Here is a 23976-nt window from a genome sequence, read left to right as displayed (position 1 = left end):
GTAAGTGAAGGTATAAAAAAAATCATTAAACTTAAAAAAATCTTTTTTTGCAATATTTCTGAACATTCTAAACACATTGGCGTATAGAAGTTTGAAAAAAACATATTTTTCGCAAAAACATACCCTCCTCTAAGAAAAAAAAATTAAAAATTAAAAAATTAAAAAAAAAACCCACAGCAGCCACCCCCGAAAAATTTGCAACATTTTGGTAACAGTTTCACGAAAATCGGTCCACAAATGCGGAAGTAGTTCGCGTACAGACAGACAGACAGACGGTGCTTATATATATAGATATAACCTGAACTAAAAATTTTTGTTATTGTTGACGTTATTATGATCAGATATATAAAATTCTTGGATAAATCTCTGCGTGGAGAAAAAAAATTGAAGTTTCGCTCCGCTTCATCTAGCTCTTCTTCGTGCATCAAACTACGAGTCTCTCTCTCGCGAGAAATGAAAATTGTTTGAAGTTTTCGCGAATACGTAAAATACATTTGCGCCCTTTTCTCGAGCGACAGAGCCATTCTCGCGTGAAAAAAAGTTCTTATGATAATCCACAGAAAAAGTTCGAATAGCTCGTGAGCTTGCGGCTATCAGCTTCGTGAGCTTCTGTACGTGGGGCAACTTTTGAATTTCAATTCAGGTGTCACATTCACGTAAAATGTATACGGACATTTTGTACTGATCGCACGTTTATGCTTTCTGTTTCAGATCTCTTCAATAACCAGCTTCTGCAGGGTGAGTGTGTGATTTTTATTGTATCGTATATATATATATATATATTGTAGCTTTTGATGTCTTCGATCGCTCGCTCTTATTGTTAAGAGCAATGCAAAACGTTACCAAAAAAAACAGTGCGCCAAAGAATATTACAGTCGTTTTAATTGGATTGGCAATATTTAATTAATTACGACCTTTTTGTGTGTGCATGCGTATTTTTTTTGCACAAAGCTGTTTCACGCTTACTAATTGATATTACTTTATTTGAACAAACAACATATTTATTTTATTTTAATCCGTTTCAATTATACCCCGTAACTTGTACATTTTATATTGTCTACCTGGTAATCTATATTGCGTTATATTGGTAAAAAAAGAATATAGAATTATTTGAAAAATATGAACAAAAGGTATAAAATTTGTTTGAAAAAAAAAAAATAAATTATTCTAAACTTTTTCAAACGTTAAAGTCCCGCTTGGTTAAATTGCTTTCGTCCTACCGCGTTTTATTCACCGTACCTCTGTAGGTACAATATATATCCTTGTTCCTTCCTGCCAAACCTTCTTCTTGAGCAACGGGCGACTCGAAGTTGTCTGCATTTCTCCGAGAAAAATGCCGGGACATTTTTAACAAGAATTCATCCATCCGTTTAGACCCTCCAGCCCTTATTGTTCCACTCATGTTCTACGGAAGCACGCGAGTGATCTCGAGATCTCCATTCGAGTCTCGTCCTCCCACCCATGCGAGCGTTGTCTGGCTCACTATGTTTCTAGAAGGAAAGAAAATCCCGTGTGAATTTTTTATTGAAAGTATTTCCACGAGAGTGGCATACAGAAATAGGTTGACAAATGTTTTTGCATTATTTACTTTAACTCAATTCCGTTAAGCTCTAAAATATGTTTTTAGCTTACATAGTTCTTCTGAGATAAACAGAATGGTTTATAAATCACGAATTTTCAATTGAATTGTAAAATACTTTTTAAAAAAGCAATTCTATCATTTCATCAAATTACAAATGCTTTCATTGTAAATGTAAAAATTTTCATTGATTTGTTTATTTGCATTTCACATTTAGTGATTATATTTTACAACGTGGAAAACATTGCAAGATGAATAAGTTTAGATATATTGCAATACAGTTACGAAATTATTTTTCTATTTGCATTGTTACAAAAGAAAAATGAATAAGTCAAACTCTGCTTTCAGAAACTACTAGTTTGTCCTGTTCAAATTTGATACATAGTCAAGTTATCAATAAAGAAACAAAGATCTGGATAACAATGTTAAAATTTTTCTAAAAATGCATGAAAATAGTTTGTTCTTTATTTTTATATAATTAATATGATATAATGGCAAAAAAAAAATGCATTTAGTAAATTACTATAAATTGAAAAAAGATATGTTATGAATCACAAAATTAAACTAGATTGTTAAAAATAGTCTGCTGCATTTGATGTTTTTCATTATTAGAAAATAAGAAATCAATTAGTTAATACAATATTGACGTGTGAGTGGAATAACATTCCATTAAATGATGAACTTTCTCTCGTCTGTCTATCTTAAAGAAATATACCGCCGATTTCGATGGCAGAAAAAGTTGCAGCTGATGCATTTAGTCTGCACTTGACTGCTTTCACAAGCGGGGAGTTGGAAAAAGATTCTGAAATGCAAATCGGGCGCGAAACCGATCGATTGCATAATTTACGGCGCGGTCCGCGAGAAAATACTGACGTTATCATGAGAATTTCTTGTCACGTAAACGTAAATTACTTCTTTTAGTTATCGCTGACAATTTCCCATTAACTGAATGCGACCATCTCGTAAAATAGTTTACCAAATAACTCTTTCAATATAGCTTACTTTTTTATTTGCTATATAATATATCTACTTCGTATATGTTTTCTCTATAGACATCATTGCGCTAAAAATTAATGGGTTCATTAAAATTATAGGAATTATAGATACGTATAAATTACGTGAAAGATATTATACAAACAGTATTTTTCTAGTTTCCTGCAAAACTATTTTCTCGAAATTGTACAATTGAAATTGTACGATCACACAAATAGATTCTAGATTTCGATATCAATTTGAAGCGCAATATGTAAAATACAAATAGAGATCTGAATCCGATTATTATAAAAACTTTCTTCTTCTTTGAAGTTGCGTCTGATGTCATATTGGTGCTATCGTCCTAAAAAGCAAGAATAAATCATTCATGATGCAAAAAGCAAGAGATCTGGCATTGACTCCGCCCGTTTCTTCTCTAGTGAGAGAGTATACGCGTGGAAGTTTTCACATTTTCCGTCTTTTCACTTCGATGTTTGAATCTGAACCGCTCTTAAGGTTCTCGCGATGCTCCAGTAAATTCGATGACGTTTCTCCTCGGTTTTTCTCAGTTTCTCGCGAATCTCTTTTCTTGTTTTTCACTCATTCCGCAGGATGGTCTTTTATGGTGTCGGATATAATTTACGATCTCGTTAAAAATGTAGAAATCATTTATTTTCGTCGTAATATAGAAAAATGATCGGTAAACGAAACTAATAGCGAAAGAAATTCATTCCACAGCTTTCATTTCTATTCTTTCTTATACAATAAAAAACGGGTCACTACAAAATAAATATCAACTATAAAAAATGTTAAAAGTATTGGACGCATTATAAATTGGTAAAATTTATCATTTTAGTACCTATATCGAGTATTTCTAATTACATTATTGAATTTTAATAAAAAATGTAATAGAAAAAAATCTGACATGTGTAATTATAAATCCGATTAATTTAAATTTTATTATATCTTAGATACAAGAATCGCTTACCATTTTTACTTTCTTTTAATAAAGATGTCAAATTTAATTTGGTTATTCAACTTAAGTTCGTAACACACATTTTTTTTAAATTTTTGCATAACTTTATTTTATTCAATATTTAATTCTTTGAATTCTTATATCTGCAAATTATATTATTATATGTATTTCTCATGTATTAAAAAAGATTCCATCAAAGAGAATGATTTTTCAATTTCTATTTTTGATTTGAAATAATAATAATATGAAAAGAGTGAAAAAACTGTTTTGATATAATTAATAAAACTTGGTATATTGTTATATTTCACATATGTTGTTACAAGTTTTTTCGTGGTATAAATTCGCGAAACAATAAAAATCGTTGACGACAACAAAACACAATGCACTCTCGCGGCACTGCAGGCGCATACAAATGCGCGCAATACTCATCATCCATGAGCGGCTAAGTAGAGCTCGCATCTGGATGTAATAAATAGTCTACTCCATCCCCTTGTCACTTTGTTCACTCCATATTCGTCAAACAAGGATCAGCATACCCGTTCTGCAAGAGGGATCCTCTCGCGCGTGGGTTCCCTCCGGTGTGGGTCTACGGCCCACTTTCCCGGTTACGCTTATTGTATCGCCCCAAATACATTGTGCGCGCAAGCGAGGAATATCTGCTGACGCTCGGCGGTTCACGATTATCACGATGCGAAAAAAAGGGGCGCTATTAAAGGACCTGCTTTTCCCTCAAATCGACTTTGCACGCGCTTTTTTTCGCTACTGCCATTTTCATTTAAATTTCACTTCATGTAGTAGTCTAAATAATCAGCTTTAAGCATGTTAAATATTTAGGTAAGAAAAAATAGATCTTTCCCTACGTTTGATTAATATTTAAACATAGCTGTATTATTTTATGTATCCGTTAATCTTCCATCGGGAAATTTATGCACAACGTTATAATTATTATCTACATAGTAGAAAATTTTGTGTTTTCTTGTTAAAAATGGTTCTCGTTAAAATTTTTCTGTTAAATATTTAACATATTCATGAGTTAATTTAACATATTGCTGTTGTGTTAATTGAACTTAAATGATTAATTATTAAAACAATTGCAAAAAATGTACAAATAACATATAATGTGCATCTATTTTTAATTTTACACAATAAATGTGTTCTGTTTTATTAGTGACAAGATTTATCTGTTTAAATTTAAAGAAAAAAATGTTGATTTTTTTATTTTACAATATAAGTGGGGATGATAAAATCTAAAATTAACATATTTTTAGTTAATTTTTATATTAAAACCATGTTAATTTTATACACAAAATTAGTTTTAAATTATTTGAAGTTTTGCATTTATTTTGTGTTAAAATATTAACACAATATTTATGTATCCATTTAACATATCCATATTATGTTAAATTAACACAAAAATTTCTGTGGAACGTTTGGGACATGTGATATCTGTTAAATTTAACACACATTTTTAACTGTGTAAGAAAAAATATGTAAGATCTTTGCTCATATTAATTAACATTTAAAAATTGGTGTATTATTTCATGTATCTGTTAATCTTTCACCGGGAAATTTATGTCCAACGTATTATTATCTATAATTTAAAAAAATATATGGCATTAGATTTATTATATTATTGAATTGTTATAATTAATAAAATACATGGTAGCAACATTATCGCGTAGTCATTAGCTCAATTTTAGAGCGAGAAAATGGTTTCAATAAAGCTTGCTAGTTCAGTTGCCATTGCAACACCGCTATAAATGTTTAAGATGTTCATTAGCACGAGTCAGTGAGTCCAGAAACAACTAATGAAGATGGAAAATTAATTAAGTCGGAAAATTAATTCCTTCCCCGCGATAGAGCGAGCTATTGCGGTGTCCCGATTCGAATCAAAGCTGCGAATTTTGATTTACCTCGGCTTAATTAAATTTCCACCTGAATTAGTAAGATGCCAAGTGGGCCAATTCACTGCCATAATGATCCCTGTGCAAAATGTAAAATTTCTAACGTCCATTCATATTTAAAATGTACTTTTCATCGTCAAATATAATTTATTATCTGCCGAGGTGATTCTATAAGAGGAAACGATAAATAATAGAAAAGCAAACATAATTACAGGTGCATATATATCGCATAATAAACATTGAATAATTCATTATTGACATAAAATAAATGATTGTTTTGGCTAATAATGGTTTGCCATTTATTACTCGATCATGTAAACAATTATCTTAATTGTATAATGTATATAAGAGAATCATTTCCGTGAAATATATATTACGCGCATAAAAAGTGCACAATTTAAAGTTATATAAACTTAACTGTGTCATTTTTAATCTCTCTCGATACTATTAAACTAAATTTTCCCATAACTAGATATAATCATTTCTCTGTAATAATGACAGTAAGGCATTTGCATAACGTATCTTTATGTTCTTTATGCAAAGCGGTGTGGAACGCCGCTTACTCGCAGACAGTTCCTTAATTTTATCACGATGAGTGCGGGATCTATTTGTTCACTGAGAAACATCGGAGATAAGGCCTCGAGGATTATGAAGGAGATTGCTCAACTGCGGTCCAAGGAAGCGCTCTCGACAAGAGAGCTACCTAATTACGATGAAGAAAAGCCTCAGACAGGGCTGGCTCTACAACAACCAGAGCTTTTAATGCTCCACATCGTATTTTTTCAAGCTAAACTAATCGATGAGTTAATTTGTTTTCACGAAACCACTTTATATTTATATTGACATTATTTTATATCTTATTTTAGAGCGCCATTTTTTATAACATATCTTATTTTATAGATTTTAAACCGGAAACATAAGAGTATAAATTCTATTTTTTCAAATATAGATTTGAAATCAGAAATAGATTCTACATAATCTGACATTTCCGAACTCTGAATATTAAAGCTAAAAAAATTTCTAAATTCTTTTATTATAAAATTTCTATTTATTTAGCATCTCTGCTTCATTATTATAAAATTTAAAATCTATTTGGAAGTTAAAATTTGTCTTTGGGCAATTAAAATGGAAGTTCTAGGCTTACATTTTTACCACCGGAAATCTGTACACTTGCATCGCGGCAGCCCTGGTGTGGTAAGTGAAGATGAAGAGTCGTAAGAGGATAGTATCTTCCTCTCGATTAAGTGCCTCCGGGAAGACATAACATTCTAACGTTTTACCCTGTTCGCTCCTCCATGTCTGCCTCCCTGTTAGTTAGAACGATGGACGAAAAAGGAAGAGAATAACCGGGAGATAACGACTATCGACGCCATTGCTAAAGTCGTAATGGACCACTCCTCAAGAGCGGCGATTGTCTAAATGTTAAACTTTATGGCATACCCGCATGAACGCTCTGAAAACTTTATCCTGCCCTTTTTTAGAAATCGAAGCGATACTGCGGTTAATACCAGTTATCTTCTTCGAACGCAAACCACAACGACACTTGTAATTTATTTGTTCGGTAAAAAAATTAACAAATCTTTATTTAGAAGCAATATATAGACTTTGGACGATTTATTTGTATAAGTAGACAGAAAATTAAAAAACATTTACATTTACAAAATTGGAAAACATGGAATAATATTTCGAAAACACAGTAAAAAGCAAACACAAAAGTATAATAAAATGCACGCGTATTTATGAGTTCAAAAATATGTATCAATTATATATACTGAAAAAATAGTTTATTAAATTTGATTAAATGCGCATTTTTTATTATCGTTTCTTTAATCGAAATATTTAAGTTAAATAATGATTTTCGGACATAATACTTAAATATTTTAACTGAAGAAATTATAATTAACTAAATGCATGTTTAATCAAATTAACAATTTATTTTTCTGTGTAGAAAATAAACTGTAATAATAAATCGAGTAAATAAAATAATGAATTTTCCAATTTACCGTAAAATGGAATTTTCAAGATACTGTGTTTTCTGTTGCAGCTCTCTGCTATTGTCGATGGGATTTACGCTGAGCACGGACATACCGCAGGATCGTTCGCGCATTTAGCAAGCGATCGACTTCTCGTCGGTGGAGGCGCCGATGCGAGATCCTTGCAGGGCGCTAAAGGGATCAACAACTTCGTTGGATGTCTGAGAAAGGTTACACGCGCGATAGCATGATTTATTTATATTTTCCCCCAACTTTTCACCGTCTCTTTTCTTTCCTTAGTCTCGAAATAAATTAATGAAAATTGCATAAAGCGTGATAGAGATCATTAACCTTTTCGATATCAAATGTTTACGGAGATTAGAAAAAAATCAAATTAATCTTTTCCAAGAAAATAGTATAAAATGCAAGGCAACTCTGTCAAATTTTTCAAATATTTACTTTGACACATTAGTTTAAAAAGCGTCAAACGATAGCCTAGATAATATAAAATGGTTGATTTTATATTTGAAAAAAGTAATTATTAAGTAAAGAATAATAAGGAGTCAATAAGGAGATATAAAATGTATAGATAAAGTTTCCCGAGAAAACAAATATATCAAAATCAAAACTATTCTTTAGTTAGTTTTAAATGCACTTTACTTTCTACAAATCTATAATTTGTTGGGAAATTGTTTAAGCGATGACCCTCGACATTTTCGTTGAAAAGAATCAACTAACAATAAAAGTTTTGCACACAATCAATCTTTATCTATTAAAATATAATTTATTTATTTTGATATTTTCATACTGCACACCTAACGATATATGTATATTTTTCATTTTTTTATTTCATATCAATATAGAAATGACTTAAAGATCAATTGTCTATATATTTTCTTATCTATTCTTATCATACAAACGAATAATTTTCTGTAATTGCATATATAAAATGCTAAAATAATGCTGAAAAATAAACTGTACCATTTGTCATTGTGATTATTAAATGGTCTTTTTAGTCGAATCAGTTTTCAATTCGAACGATAATTATTCTGAAATTTTATTAATTAATTTGCCGATGGTGAATCGCGATGGTGTATCATTGAATCTTTCACGAGAGACAATATCAGTAGAGAGAACATGTGTAATGATCATAAATTCTCTGAGTCCTTTCGAGAGTGTATATGTCATTTAAACATTCTACGTTGTAATAAATTTAATTAAAAAGATGGTTGCTATATACACACGCGGAAGAGAATGTAACATGATACACTTATAAAATAATGAGATTTGTTAGCGCTGTACAAACGAAACAAATTCGGAAAAATGTTTGTTAATTCTTCAAAGTTTGGTTACACGATGCCTTTTTAAAATGTTTTAATTACAAAAATGTAATACAAAAAATGTCGCGCAGGAAAATTGCATGTACATATATAACTTTTGTAATTTGTATCTGATGTTTTAACGAATTTGAAGTTGATTTCTCTGCGTCAAAAATTTAGAAGAATTCTATTTTTTAATTATGTCGAATACAATTAAATATATTAATAAATTCTGTCTCCAAATTAAATTTTTGTTGAAAAGCTCTCTGGTTAAAATCCAATGAAGATTAAATGATCATTAATATTTTGTTATCTGTTTGCAATTTAATTTTAGTAACAAGCAATTTTCATCTGTGCTTATGAATATTAATATACTTTTACATTCTTGATAAGAAAAAAGTAATCAATTTCAAAGTACTTAAAAAATATACAATAAAATTTATAGTTTGATTATTAATTATTATTAATATATAATATATTATAGAGAATATTTCAATTTTTGTACGAAAAATTCTAGAAATTTTTTATGAATAGTTAGTATTGATTTTTTTTAACAAACTAAAGAATTTAAATTTCATCGAAATGTATTAATCTAAACTTTTTGATAGAATTATCTCAGTAACAATAAAAATTAAGATAACCAAGAGTGTCTTGTATAAAAAAATATACATCTAAACCTAATACCTATTAATTCGCTAAGTACATAAAGTTATTTAACAAAGTGCTACTATATTATTACCTTCGGACCCTCGGAATTATTTCTTATCGATAGCGATGCATACAAACTTCCTGTACGGATCAATAAAAATGTCCACCAGACGCAACGAGGTGTCGACTTGGTCATCGCAACGCAATGAAATATTCATGCCAACAACTTACTTGGGGAGTTTCGCCGAGAAGTGAAGTCGAACTAACATGCCATGGGCGGCGACAAAAAAAAACGCGAATAAAGCGATAAAACTCGTTGCAATATAAAGCACTTCGCGTAGCCGAAAGGTTAACGACGACTGTAATTTGCTGACTGTTTGCGTAAGTTTGCGAGTTTTATTTATGAGCATGCGCAAGTTCGCGATATGTAAATTATTCAGAATTCGATTTGTAAGATTCTTAGCTTCCTATTTATTCAACTATATGTGTATAGCATTATTAGATTGAAAAGGAAATAAGATCGAAATTTTTTTTTTACATTATATATAAATTCTTTGAAATACTATAACTTCATAACTATGTATAAATTCTCAATCCTGCAGTCATATAAATTAATATATATTTTTCGGCTAATGTGTAGTAAGCGTGCCTCTGTTGACGATAACCAGTAATCTTTATGGCTAAAAGCAAAATAGTTTTTATAAATGATGTGTCATTAGCTTATCTGATTCGTTCTTTTGAGAAGAATTGAAAAAGCAAGCTATAACTATTTATATCATTGTCGATAAAGAAAGGAGCCATTGTAGAAGATCGAGATTTAGCGATATTCTCGCAAATATTCTTGGAGCGTTCACTCAAATTGAAGAGTATTTATTAAAAAAAAAAAAATTAAACAATTCTTGTGCAACATTTAAATGAAGTACTTGCAACGAAAATGCTTTCGCGGAATTTTCTGTCTCGCTTTATGGCAATTAATGATATCAGTTGATAAAAAAAAATGATAACTAAAATTTGTATTTTCGCTCCTTTTCCACCATTTATTATCGTGTATACTAGCTGTCACTCTGTTTATTGTGCTCGCAGGTGGAGTTCGCTGCGGAAGGAATCAAGATGGAACTGATCGAAGCGGCCAGGAGCGGAGCAGCAGGTGCTGCGGCTTGGGGAAAGATGGATTTTCACTGTCGTGAGCCAAAAGCCTCAGATCCGATCACGTTTACCACTAGGGACTCGCATCTCGTGAGTACATGTTCTTCTCATTTACGATCAAACTGTTCTTTCCAAATATCTATATATTACGCACACTCGTTGCGATTATTAATTATTGATAACAAGCAAGAGCAGGAGCTACAAAAGAGAGAATTCTTCTCATTTTAGACTGTATATAAGCACTGTCCGATAAGAAAATCACCTTAACCCACTTTAAAATATCATGAATTTGTACCAACAAGTGTTATTACTGTGGTTTCACGAATTAATTTCCGAAAAATCCGCTTTCCTCTATTTAGAATGAATATTTGTCTCTTTTTAATACACGTAGACGATTTAAACGAAAATTGTGAATTTATACAACATGCACGACTATTGATCTTGGAACATGTTACAACGGTTCTAAATTAATCGTTTTTACTCGAGAACGAACAAAACCTTCGTAAAGGGCAACACTTGAACGCACGTGTCTGTTAAATAATGCAAGGAAAAGAAATACGATCTAGTTCCATTATCGAGTAAAGAATCGTGACGATGGAAATATCCGATTAAATCGGGAATGCACTCGGAGAAGTTTTTGCGCGAGTTTCAAGCAGGCTGCAAATAATCGTTCGATGCAACGTCGCAGTTTGCTTTCTAATCTAGCTTTTCGCGAATATCTCCGATTCACGAAAGCAGCCGAGGTCAAGGAAACACTTCGCAAATGTCCTCGTTCTAAATTACTACAAAGGTCTTTTTATTTTTTTTATATCGAGAAGCATATTTGCACGTAGCACATGTACTCGATTGCCGATATGCCGATGTGCTCCTCGGAAAAGCGAAGTTTACAGGAAAAAAAAGAACCCCGGAGAAATATTAAACGGGCAACGCAATATGCGAGTAAATTAATTATTTACAAATATACATTTGTGATTGAAGAATTTAAATGCAAAGAAAAAATATAAGTGGAGAACTATGTAGGTTTTACTTCGGAATCTCTGACATACTGAAGCTTCGGCATTTCGTTCTTTTCTACCTGTGCATTGTTATGCAGTGATATTAACGTTATAATGCACCACCTATTTTCGAGCACATCCCTCGCCTATTGACACTTATGTACATATATATTCATTTTTCTAGAAGTAAAAGATTTAAAGAGGGTTTGATAAGAACTCTTTAAATATTATTATTATTATTATTATATTGACTTGAAAGAAATTCTATAATGTATTGTAGTTTCAGAAACTCTCAATTTTCTCTATCTGTCATCACTCGTCCAAAGGGACTCACACACGTTCTCGACGTAGTATATTAACACGAGTGTGCTATCGCACAGTGCGTACCCTCGTGAGCTTTTACAGGTCACGAAGCACCATCGTTACCATTGCAAATCCTTGTTACATCGGCCATCACGCCGTCAAAGTACGCGTTCTCTGAAAGCGCGTCCGCTACCCTCGCGCGGAAGCTTGTTTACGAGTACGACCGTTCTTGGATTACGCTGCTCGCTATATCGCCGCGGTTTATGCATCCGTTGCATTAATACATATATCTGTGCAGCTATTCTGGGATATGCCTATCCCTTTGTCTGTCAGATGATACAGAGTGTCTCAAAGTCCCGACGCTTATTCCTTCAAATATCGACCGCGCGCACAATACAGAATCTCAATGGATGTCAAGTCGATAAATTCAAGTTCAGTATACATAATGATAATCTGTCTACGAAAGGTTTAGGAAGAGTTAATCATTTTTTTCAGGATTTTTTATCGTAGTATTTCTACCTTATTTTCAATTTTTGCAGACAACAAAATAAAATAATTTCGATATCTTTGTAATTTATTTTTAATTAAAATTCTATATATCAAAAATTTACTTCAAATTTACTAAAAAATAGAATTTTATTATCAATTTTTTTCCTCAAACTTTATTCATCGCGTTTATTTTTTTCAATAATTCAACAAGTAATCACTCATAATTGCTAATAGCTTTCATGATTGTTTCACGAAATTTTCCTAGAAGAAAAATAAATTTCACTAGAGAATTTTGTAGAGAATTTTTTCATTGAATTCTTAGTAAAAAAATATTATATGATTTTAATTTTCGACCGCCTTATTTAAGCTTCAAGCCGCTATTTTATCGTTGCAGTTTTTATCATGCATAATGTGCACACGATAATGAAGCTAGTACACGTGACCTCTGTAACTACTTTAGGTTACCGAGATTTTTAATTTAATAAGAATATTAAAGAACCACTTCACACACGGAGCTCTCTTATAGTCATTTAAATACATATATGTCAATCGCTCTGCGATACATTTAATAAATTATTATATCGGATATTAAATTTAATTAGAGCATAAAGTAATGATCCATTAACTCTAAAAGGGTTATGATAAGATATTATTTTATGTTATAAGTAACTCACGTGAATGTCGAATATAATATATAAGTATATAATATATATATATATATATATATATATATATATATATATATATAATATTCGATATTCACGTGAACTACTTATAACGTAAAATATGCCTCGCCGTAACCTCTCTAAAGTTAATGAATCGCTGCTTTTGGGCGCTCCAGTCTAATTAAATCTAATATCCAATAATTTAATATAAATGCAGTCGAAGAGCACTTAATGTAGTAGATAATATTTTATCAATTTAATAAACAAATTAATACACAATTGATTCAGCGGTGAGTTTCAATAAATAAGAGATTTTATCCCAACAATACTACACTGTGTTGTGTTCGAATGTAAGTTAAATTTATATATAGAGATTAATATCGCCAAAAAACAATTATAACAATAGAATATCTTTTATCATTACGATAACGTGTTATAACCTTCGTAATTCGCATCTATACCAACGCGATCGATATTACTTTCGACTGGCGCGGATAGTACGCATTAAACTCGTTATGATAGCGAGCAGATGGTCATTCAGAATGGACAACATACTCGTGTCCGAGATTCAGTTATAATTAATATCGATATCGGCATACGGACGCAATTACCCAGTTGCATCGTAAAGCTGCATTCGTACTCTCCGGGTGTTGCGTTTCGAGCAATACAATAAGAGAACATATGAATACGAATACGCCGGTATTGTTGGCGCATTCATAATTAGATCGGAAACTGTGATGCCCAGCCTGTGTTCAGACATCAATATCTCGAGTTACTCGGAAATCAATGAACAGACGGGAATGTATTGTATATTTTCGTATATATGTATCGTAATGTTGGGCGATATTGCATTCGCGATACTCCATACCGAGATTAAAGTGCTGGAGGTAGTTCTAAAAACGTATGCATCAGCATTAAAGACGTATTTTCGAGGGAAGAATTTTTCTCTGCTAAAATTTCATTTGATTTTTCCACCTTGAAATCTATTGATTTATAACGTGAAATATTGCAATCTAACTTATATAATACGAAATGTTGCATTTTAATAATCAAGTCAGCTATAAAAATTTGATATATATATATTTGAATATTTGATTCGTCAGGGATATAAAGATCAATATTTTCAAATGTCATTTTATATATTTGAAATCAGTGAAATTAATGAAAACGTAATTCATTAAACGCACAGGAATAGATTATCTTCCTTGATCTGTCATTTCATAGATTTACGACAGCGCGTCTTTTACTTCGTGCGTCGTTTGCCTGTCGTATCCTTTTACTTTTAGAGCCCATAAGGTTTTAGGGATCATTGAATCACATTTTATGCGCCATACTGGTACCGCGTGCACCGTTTGCAAACGAAAATCAGTGCTGGAACATCATAGCGACCACACGATGGACTATTTTAAAGGAGTAATTAGAAGATGAGACGTTTGCGGAGAAACTTGCCACAGATCGAAACGTTCCTTTGCCGGATTGCGCTAGTAGTCGGAGCAAATGTCAATGCGGACGTTACAGTGGTTGCGTTTTAATTATCGGCGACCGTCGCGGCTTCGCTTGGATGACCATCGCGAACTTATTTTCTACTCGTATATATTGGAACTTATTAATAGATATTTTCGTCTCTCATTATATTTTCAAACAACTTTTATTACAAATTTTAAAGTTAACTAATTACAATTTAAACTATTTCAATCCAAATATATTATTACCGATACACTGAACACAAATTTAGTTCATATAAGTTCTTATAAGTATTTATTTCAATACCGTCGAATCAATCATTTATTTCAAACTAATAATATTTATTTGATATAAGAAAATCTTTTTCAAAACAAAATAAATATTTGTTTTAAATCAATAATTCATTTGACAGTATTGAATTAAATGTGTATATTAATTTAGTCATTTTTTTCAGTGTATTTTCAAACACTGTGTAATTTATATTCTGCTCAGATTTTATTCTATATTTTTTATTGCATTATTTATTCTTGAATTAAAAGAAAAGATTTATAAATAAAAATAGATAATTTAATATTTTCTTTGAAACTTAAATGTTTGACTCGATGGGTTATATATGAACATATCAAATTTGTTGAATGCTACAGATGATATAAATAATAAAATATATTATGTGCAATAATGGCAGCATCTTTTTATAATCAAAATATTAATATTTTTTATTTAAATATTAATTTTATTTAAATATTAATAATTTATTAATATTTTAAGACATCTATTCCGTTCTGCTTTCTGTTTTGATTTTGGTTATATTTTGCATAAATATATATTGTATTTGATTATATATGCTATAACAAGAAATTAATAACACACACCAAAGCAATATCGAAAATAGCTTTAAGTTGTGTAAACTGTTATTTGCATATTAATATAACCATGAAAGGGCTCTTCGTCATTTGTAGCTTGGCTATTCTAATTGAAACTCGTTACACTCAAAATTACTCCGCATTGCATTGTATCCGCATTATCGCATTATCATATATTAATACTGTCATTTTGTTCCACTTGTCAAAAGCAAATTATGTACATTATTATAGCAATTTCAAAAATAATGTTTTATCAACTTTTGTACAATTCCTTCTCCACAAAATGGTCCAATTTAAAATGTAACGATCATTTCTTAGAGTTATTCTTATTTAATGTGTATAGCAATTTCAGACTTGCATAAATTAACAGATTAATAAATTTTGCAACGTTTTACAATCCCTGACTAAATCAATTATTCAAATTAATCAATTATTTTCGTTATTTATTAGGTGAATCCATTTAAAACATTAATTTTTCTTTAATGTAACATTTCAAATGTTAAATATAAAATAAATATAAAATAATTAATGTTATATGATTACTCCATATTACATTTTCAATTAATAACGCGTCCTAAAAATTCGATAAATATTTTTTAAGAATACGTAGTATTTTAAAAGAAAGATTTAAGATCTGAAATAAATGTATACACTAAAAAAAAAAAAATAGATATGTGTCTCTAAATATGAGGCTTATAGTTTTGTAACTTTTTTTTATGTTGACGCATAGACTGAATAATTTTTGTGCTTTGATTGCAACGGCAATGCAAAAGCGTATCTCGCGTAAGATTTTTTACATTTTTGCGGTGCATTTACAGTTCTGCAGGGGGTTCTTGTTCCCTCGCTGCATTACGTGCACGGAACACATTTGCAGTACGAGCGCGTCGGATGCATCGCCGCTGTTACACGCCGATTTTCCTCGTCTACACGGCAATGCCCCTGATTTATTCTACGGAACTTCCCGTGTTCGGCCATCTAATGCACCACGGCCATATAGCTATCCCGTTGCACACGTGGCTACATGCATCAGCGAACTTCGAGGCTGCACTTTTTCATCCGTCCATTTCCCCCTGAGTTTCTGTAGAATTAGTGTCGTTAATCCGACGCACCATCTCGGTTTATAATTAATCAGTAGTTTAACCGAATCAAAACGAAAGAAGCAGATATTTTCATATTCATCGGACAGAAATTTCTTTCAAAGTAATGTAAATTGATCTAATTGTTTTCTCTCGTTAAACTTGCCAAAGTTTATTATTTAATGTACATACATGCAGCACTTTCTCTCTCCCAGATATATATATATGTCAATATTTTTATATTTTATGAAAGACTAATTAAAATTAAATATAATTAGCATTAATTGTACACAAAAATCAAAGTATGACATTTTCATCTTTTTTATAAAAAAAAAATATACATAATTACATTTTATCATAGCTATTTATATATATTTCTCAGCTATTTATGTCTCATATGTCACATCTATCAGAGTTCTTGTTGCCTTTAAATGTTAAATTTTTTACCGTCATACCCTTTTATCAAGCCATTTTATGAGTGTATATTATTAGTTTAAATTACATGGAATGTGTACATACATGTTAAATGTTGATTAATTAAAAAATTCATTGAAAAAACGTAGAGTGGAGTTTTATGTATCAAAATGCTTGCTCTGCGCATTTACATAGATCATGAAAATTCGTTGTCGCAAGAAAGTCGAAAGCTGGACGTCCCGATTCGCTTATTTACCGTAGCCACGGCACCAACAGAGCAGGGGCCATTAGCACAAAGTTAAAGTAGAAAACTCGTGAAACTACCGTCGAGCTGGGCGACATATTATTAACCAGCTTGCAGTCGTTTTCGCCGCGACTTCCGCGACATTATATAGTTACCTGCGGTGCGCGTTATAAATGTAAAATGTTCGGGATAGCCGCGGTAGAATTATTCTTCAGAAATGTCCACGATTTAATAATTCACGAATGCATCGAGAGGTGAAGCAGAGAACAATAAAATATTATGATATAAAATAAAATATAATAAATTATTTCTATATTATATAAGGTACTAAAAGTCAGAAGTAATTTATATAAGCTATTTTTTTTAATTGTATGTATATAAATTATCTATTCAACTGCTTCAGAATATACTACATTTTTAAATATTTTAAATATAAGTATCGACTGTTAGTTACTGTTATTATATCTCCCATTTAGATTCCCAAAAGACTTTAAATAGTCGAGTTACAAAATCGAAGATAATTCGAGTATCTCGGGTTTACTAAGCTCGTACTCACTACTGTGAGGTCCTGAGAGACAATGATTATTTTTGAAAAATGCGTATTTGCTTCATCATTTTTCAAATTATTTTTCTTATTAAATAGAATATTTGAAATAATTATATTAAAATAATATGTTTAAAATCTTCGAAAATATTTCAAATATTATATATTTCAGAGAGATAAGAATTTCTGATAATTCTTTTAAAATCTCATAACCAATTGAATATTTCCTAATATGTTTCAATAATTTTTATTTAATAGCTTCATAAAAATTTAAAATATTATTTGACAATTATTTTTAATAACCTATATTTAAAATGTATTTTTATTATTGAATAGAAAAATAACAGTTTCATTAAATTATGAAATAATAGAATATAATCTTTCCGTTTCTTCATGATAAATAATACACGTCATAAAATATAAATTATTGATAATGTATAAATAAAATAAAAAGAATGGAAAAAATGAGGAAGAGATATTTTGCGAGATATAAAATAATCCAATAATATAATAACATTACTTATAGTATTGCAGACAGGAAAAAATATGTAGTGTCAATATAATGAAATTGTTTCGCGCTTGGCAAAAAAAAAAAAAAAAAAAAAAAGATATATGGAAATACCGGTTGTGCGAAATGGTCGAATTAAATTGAATTTCATCGTTCCAATCTCGTTTTTCGTTTACTTCGCCGCAAAATACAATTGAATAATAAGAATTGTCCCGCAAAACAGTGCGGTGAGATGAAACGGCACGATAAAAATCGAGCGCCCGAGCTGGTAAGAACACCGGAAATGCTTGGCCGACCGAGAATGCACGGTATGCCTTTATAAGCAAAACACCGGAATTTCCGGTAATCCAATTAGGCAAAGACGCGCGAATTACCGCGAATCCCCTTTCTCGGATTCACGCTTGTTCCTCAGCACAATCCCCGGCTTCCTCACCCCCGACTAACTCGAGAACGATTCAATCCTATTCAACCTCCTCCGGTAAACGGTTGGATAGAAAGCTAACGAGTCTCGAATGACTTTAACAAATGCGACAGAAATATGTTTCTCGTGTCGTCGATTCGAAACAAAATAACGTGAGTTTACATTCCAAGAGCGAAATTATGATCTTTCATCGGAAAATGTTGCGCGATTAAATTCTTATTTCTTTTTATCCTTCATTAATCCCTTACGTCGTAAAGAACGATATTTTTCATCAAGCACATCTCACATAAAATTCTTATGGTCCGTGAACCGTTTTCCAAGATATCCACCCATATCTGACCGAGATGGTCCCAGAATATTTCACATAGAATCGCGTTGACTTCCTTCCGATCCTTAGCAGTTTTCGCTCTAACGGGTCGTTAATCCAGACGAGATCAACCCGCACGGCCATCAAGGATCTCGTCCTTTTCGTTCCCGCTGCGCGAAGAAATTGAACAAGTATTTATGATCCTTTTTTTTTTTTTTGCGCAAGGAAGTGACGATCCTTGTGCACACTCGGTTTCACACTCGGCGATTTATGATATTATTTCTATCGTGAGTCGCAGGGAATCGAGCATATAACTTTGCGTCGTCGTTATTCAACGAGATTAGCCCTTCGGCCTCGCTCCACATTGTGTATCCCTTTTTCTCTCCTTTCTTTCCTTCGCTCTTTCCAAACATTTTCGCCCGGATAGACGACGAATCTCAGCCGGCCGGAAAATATACGTCCCTGCTAAATAAAACATTGTCGGGACTGGGTGCGAAGTGCACCGCGAGGATAAATGGACGAGAAAGCGCGCGACTGGGTTGCATCTGGGAAAAGTGTCGGAAAGAATAGCGCGGATATACTGCTCGCTTGCAACCCTGATTTCTCTCTTTTTCCTTTTTTCTCTCTCTCTCTCCCTCTTTAGTTTCACGCATTTGTCCTTTCTCTTATTCGCAGATTCCCCAATGTAAGTTGATTTTATTTTTGCTACGTGTCAAGGCCTTCAAAACGACGGAACTACAATTAAAAAATTTGATGATTTATTTTAAAAATACAACGCATGTCGGCAAACTCAGTAATTATACACACGCTATTTATTAGATAAAAATTTTTAAACAAACAATTTTTTTATAATCTATAAATTAAAAGGCAATAAGAGCTAAAATAAGTTCTATACTAGAATTATATTTGTGAAAAGATTTATAACATAAATTATTAAATATTATAATATTTAATCATTTTTATTTATAGATTAAAATTTTCTAAAAAGCTGTTACAAATTATATTAATTTTTTTATATTTTCTTAAGTGAGAAATTCCTTTCCAAATGAAAAAAAAATATACGAGCAGACATATTTGGATTAATCTTAAGAACAGCGTACATTAGAATAATTATTATTTATTAAGAAAAAATAAGTTGATTCATCAAAAAGAATCTACGAGTGCGAATCAATCGAGATCTAAATAAACCGCTACATTCTCACGGATCATGCTCCTTTTTTTAAATAGTTATGTCGTGTGCACTGATGGTTTACTTCGATCGTTACCTCACGACACGCGTGATCGAGAATTACGGGTCACGATTCCGCTAGAAGGTAAATCCAGCCCGCACCCGTAAATTTCGCGCGCAGCTTGAGCGGATTTAACGATTTTCAGTAAAATTATGAGTTCGCACCTGATCAACGAATCGGCGAGATTTTGATGCATTATTAATCAATACGAGTGAAATCTCTTCTCTTTCCATCAAAACTTATAGCAGAAAATGTTCCGATAAAACGAATAAAATAAATGTATAAAATGTAATAAACGTATAAAATTTAGTATAAGTTTTCTATAAAAATGAACCGTTATAAATAATAGGAAAGAACATAACAGTTTTTATGGAAACTCATCAATATTCTTTTCTTCTTTCTAAATCATTATTATATGAAGAAACTTGAAATTATTTTTTCCTTGAATCTTTATTAAATCTTTAATTTAAGACTGAATAAGGAGAAGAGTAATTTTGCCAAATAAATCTTATTATATATAAGGATGACTTTAAAATAGGTCACTAAGCTTTAGGAGCTATGTTCTTTGACTAATTTTTCCTTAGAAAAACTTTAATTAGACTAATTGTAAGTTATGCTTTTTCACGATTTTTTTTTATTTTTAACATTAAATATTCTTGAAGTCTATTTGATATTAAAGTAGAAATAAAATTGTTATATATTTTTTTTTAATTTATTTTAATCGTAAAATATTGCTTATTTAAAATTTTTTATTTTTATTTTCTTATAACTCATAAATTGTTTAAATTTCACCATATTTTCTTAAAAAATAAAAAAACCTATAAAAGTAATATACATAGTGAGTAATATTACAGATGGAAACATATGTGTATATATATGTTAAATATAATATTTGTATTACAAAAAATTTTTATACAATAAGACAATTTAAAATAATTATTTCCAAACCAGTCTCAATATCTATTAAAATATTAATGAAGAAGTACTCTGTTAGCTTTTGACAAGAAAAAAGTTGAAGTTAATAGACAGCAAATTCAAAGATTTAATAATATTTTGCTAGATATAAAGAACAGAAAAAACAGAGAAAAATGAAGAGAGCGAGAAGAAATGCCCTAACTCTATATTGTTCATAATGATTCACAAAAGTATATTCGTAAGCATAAGTTATTATTTTATATTATTTTATAATATTTCTATACTATAATATTTCTCTTGCTTTCATTGAGACATGATGCTAAAAATGTTTCGAAATCGATGTTCCATTCGTTTCTTACACTCCAATTCGTGCCGTGAAGTGACTTGATCTTCCTTCAAGTACTCTCACAGCCAAGTACCGTCCTTTCCTCTTCGTAGTGCGAGCAATCGAGACGGTTGTAAGACGCCCTTCCGTCTTTTAATTAACGCGACAGCCGTTTTCGGTGCTAGTTTAATTAACCGAGTGAACTTCTCTGCGAAACGACCGAGTTCCAAGAATTAATAAACGCGAGTGTAATGTTTACAGGGAGTATAATAATTAATTTCTATAGTGACTAAGTTTCGCGGCACTGTCGAATGCTTCGTGAAACTTCATTCAGATGTATCAACAAGCGAAATTAATTGCCCGAATTAATAGTATCCGATATAGAAATTGAAACGCTTATTTCAACGTGAAGATTATGTATTTATATATTGTTATTAAAAAGCTTTGTATATAGCATAACTTCTATTTTTATTTTAATTAATTTTATTTTAGAACGATTTGGAAACAAGCTCTTTAAATTAAAGATTTCGACATATAAGTTAGACAGTCAAATTATAATAGCTAAAAGAGAAACTTGGAAATCTTAGTTAATATTTTCTTTTTTCTTTTTTAGTTAATATCTCGCGAATATAATTATATGACTCGCTACTTTCTAAATACTTTTATTAATAGCGCACTATAGAGAAATGTCTTGTGAAGAATACAATAAAACTTGCAAAAGAAACTAACTACTCGCACACAAACCACATTTATCGATCACTCTCGTTCGTTCCTTGGTGTAATTAAACATTTCGCGGTTAATTTCTTAACCTCGGCCAAGTTTGAAATTTCGCGATAAAATAAAAACTGTCAATTATACGTTAAATTATACTAATTATATATATTAATTTATATTAATATAAAAGTTTGAAATTTTGCGGTATATATAAAATAAAAAGTTTGAGGCGCGCAATTATATTAAAGCAGTTTATATTTAATTTAAACCGAGAAATTGGTAACACGTATATTCTGCTACTTGACACATTTGTAATCTGTCAAATGTACGGATCTTCGTAGAAAGAAACGGAAGACTGACGACCGAAAGGGAATTTGCGCAACGGAATTTTCTAGACACACAAAATTGGTTGGTATCTGGGTTAAGTCGTCACGGATCCTCCCAGGTATATTTTCTTATATTCGTGTGCGTGCTCATCGAATAATCCGACATAATCTGTCACGAAATCGCTAAGCCTCGAGTAGCTCGAGCTTACGTGACGTCTCGAAAGCGTCTCGACGAGAGATGGCCGCGATATTAAATCCTAGCACAGGTGGATTTTATTCTATCGTGGTATACCAAAGGTATTTCTCGTGTACTTAGATCCCATTCCGGGGACGGCTCCAATAATATTTCCGTCAGTTTATATACTTCAGGAAGTGAGATTTGTCGTCGCCCTTGATGCGATTTCGTTCTTTGACTTCGAAAAACTTAATATCGTTGTATATTTACAGCAATTTTCATTATATGATCTTCACACCTGTAACTTGTATTGAATTTTTGTATATTGTGCTCTCATTCTCTTATTTAAAATTAAGCATTATATCGTTTGCTTCTTGTCGGTGAATTTACTTACGCTCGCCTAACTATCGCAATGTTCTTATTTTGTGTGCGAACTCTGCGGCTCGTTGAAAGTTTTACGGGTATTCAAGACGAACGCGTGTCTCCTCATATTTATGACAAGCGCCTTAATGCTCGGGCACGATGTGCCGACACGAACCCTCTTGCTACGGAGACTTCAGCGACTTACTCCTCTCGTTATACCGCTCGAAAGATAATTCTCGTCTTAAAGTGACGCATTATATCCCGCGACGTGTTTAACGATGCGCCTTATACTCGTTTCGTTCCGGAGACGGTTCGTTGCGCTTGCGTTAGTTCTTATGAAGGATTGTTTAAAAAAGACCCAAGTGCTTGGGCCATACTTGTGAGTCAAAATATTTTGCTAAACGTTCTTTATGTGATCCGATACCTTTCCTCCTGATATTTCAACAATATTATGAAAAAGTTAATAAAGAAACTCAATTTTTCCTTGCATGATCTTTTACATATTTTTATATTTTATTTGTCACCTATGAATGCATAATATTTGTCGAAATTTGATGATTTGAAATATATTATTTTTTATGTAAGAGAGTTAATCTATTTTTTACGAATATCTTCGTATGGATTTTATTTTTTAAAAATGTTTTAAATCAAATATTTATTAAATACACACATATAATAAATGGAGTTGAAAATGATGATAAAATTTCTGCTGAAATCTCATGGTATACATATTTCTTTAATGGAAAAGAAGAGTCAATCCTACCTAGCCTAGCGAACGAAAGTTACGCTACGAGGTACCTCTAAGGATTTATCCGCCAGGGATGTGCTCGACAACGAACGTTCTTAAACTACTGTTAAAAGTCGTACTTACTTTTACCTCCCGTGAATGAAACTTTATTGTCTCGTCCGCAATTTATTCGTTCGCAACAACTTGGCAATCAACGAATTTAGCATTTAGCTCTGCGCAAAGTAAAAAGTTAATGTTGAAAGTTTTAGGTGAAAATAAAAATGTTAAACGACCATCTTTTTTATCTGTAGTCCTCATTTGAATTGCGCATTTGGACTTGAAATAACACCTAGAAGATAATATCTCGCGTCAAAACGCAGAGGCTCGAAAA

General features: G+C 31.5%; 1 protein-coding gene across 4 annotated transcripts in view; it reads left to right on the top strand.

The window, feature by feature from the left end:
* Positions 1-23976, top strand: part of Nrx-1 (neurexin 1) — a 240332-nt gene that overhangs the window by 133470 nt on the left and 82886 nt on the right. For all 4 annotated transcript variants that reach the window (XM_029321266.2, XM_085482216.1, XM_029321265.2 and 1 more), the window contains exons 6-8: positions 712-738; positions 7476-7634; positions 10455-10607. In XM_029321266.2, coding sequence (XP_029177099.2) covers positions 712-738; positions 7476-7634; positions 10455-10607 — 339 coding nt within the window. The remainder of the gene's footprint in view (positions 1-711; positions 739-7475; positions 7635-10454; positions 10608-23976) is intronic.

The sequence above is a fragment of the Nylanderia fulva genome, unplaced genomic scaffold (assembly GCF_048542155.1).
Source record: "Nylanderia fulva isolate GAGA-0341 unplaced genomic scaffold, ASM4854215v1 Scaffold2, whole genome shotgun sequence".
Lineage (NCBI taxonomy): Eukaryota > Metazoa > Arthropoda > Insecta > Hymenoptera > Formicidae > Nylanderia > Nylanderia fulva.
The sequence above is the reverse complement of the archived record's forward strand: the minus strand, read 5'-3'. Positions and strand labels throughout refer to the sequence as shown.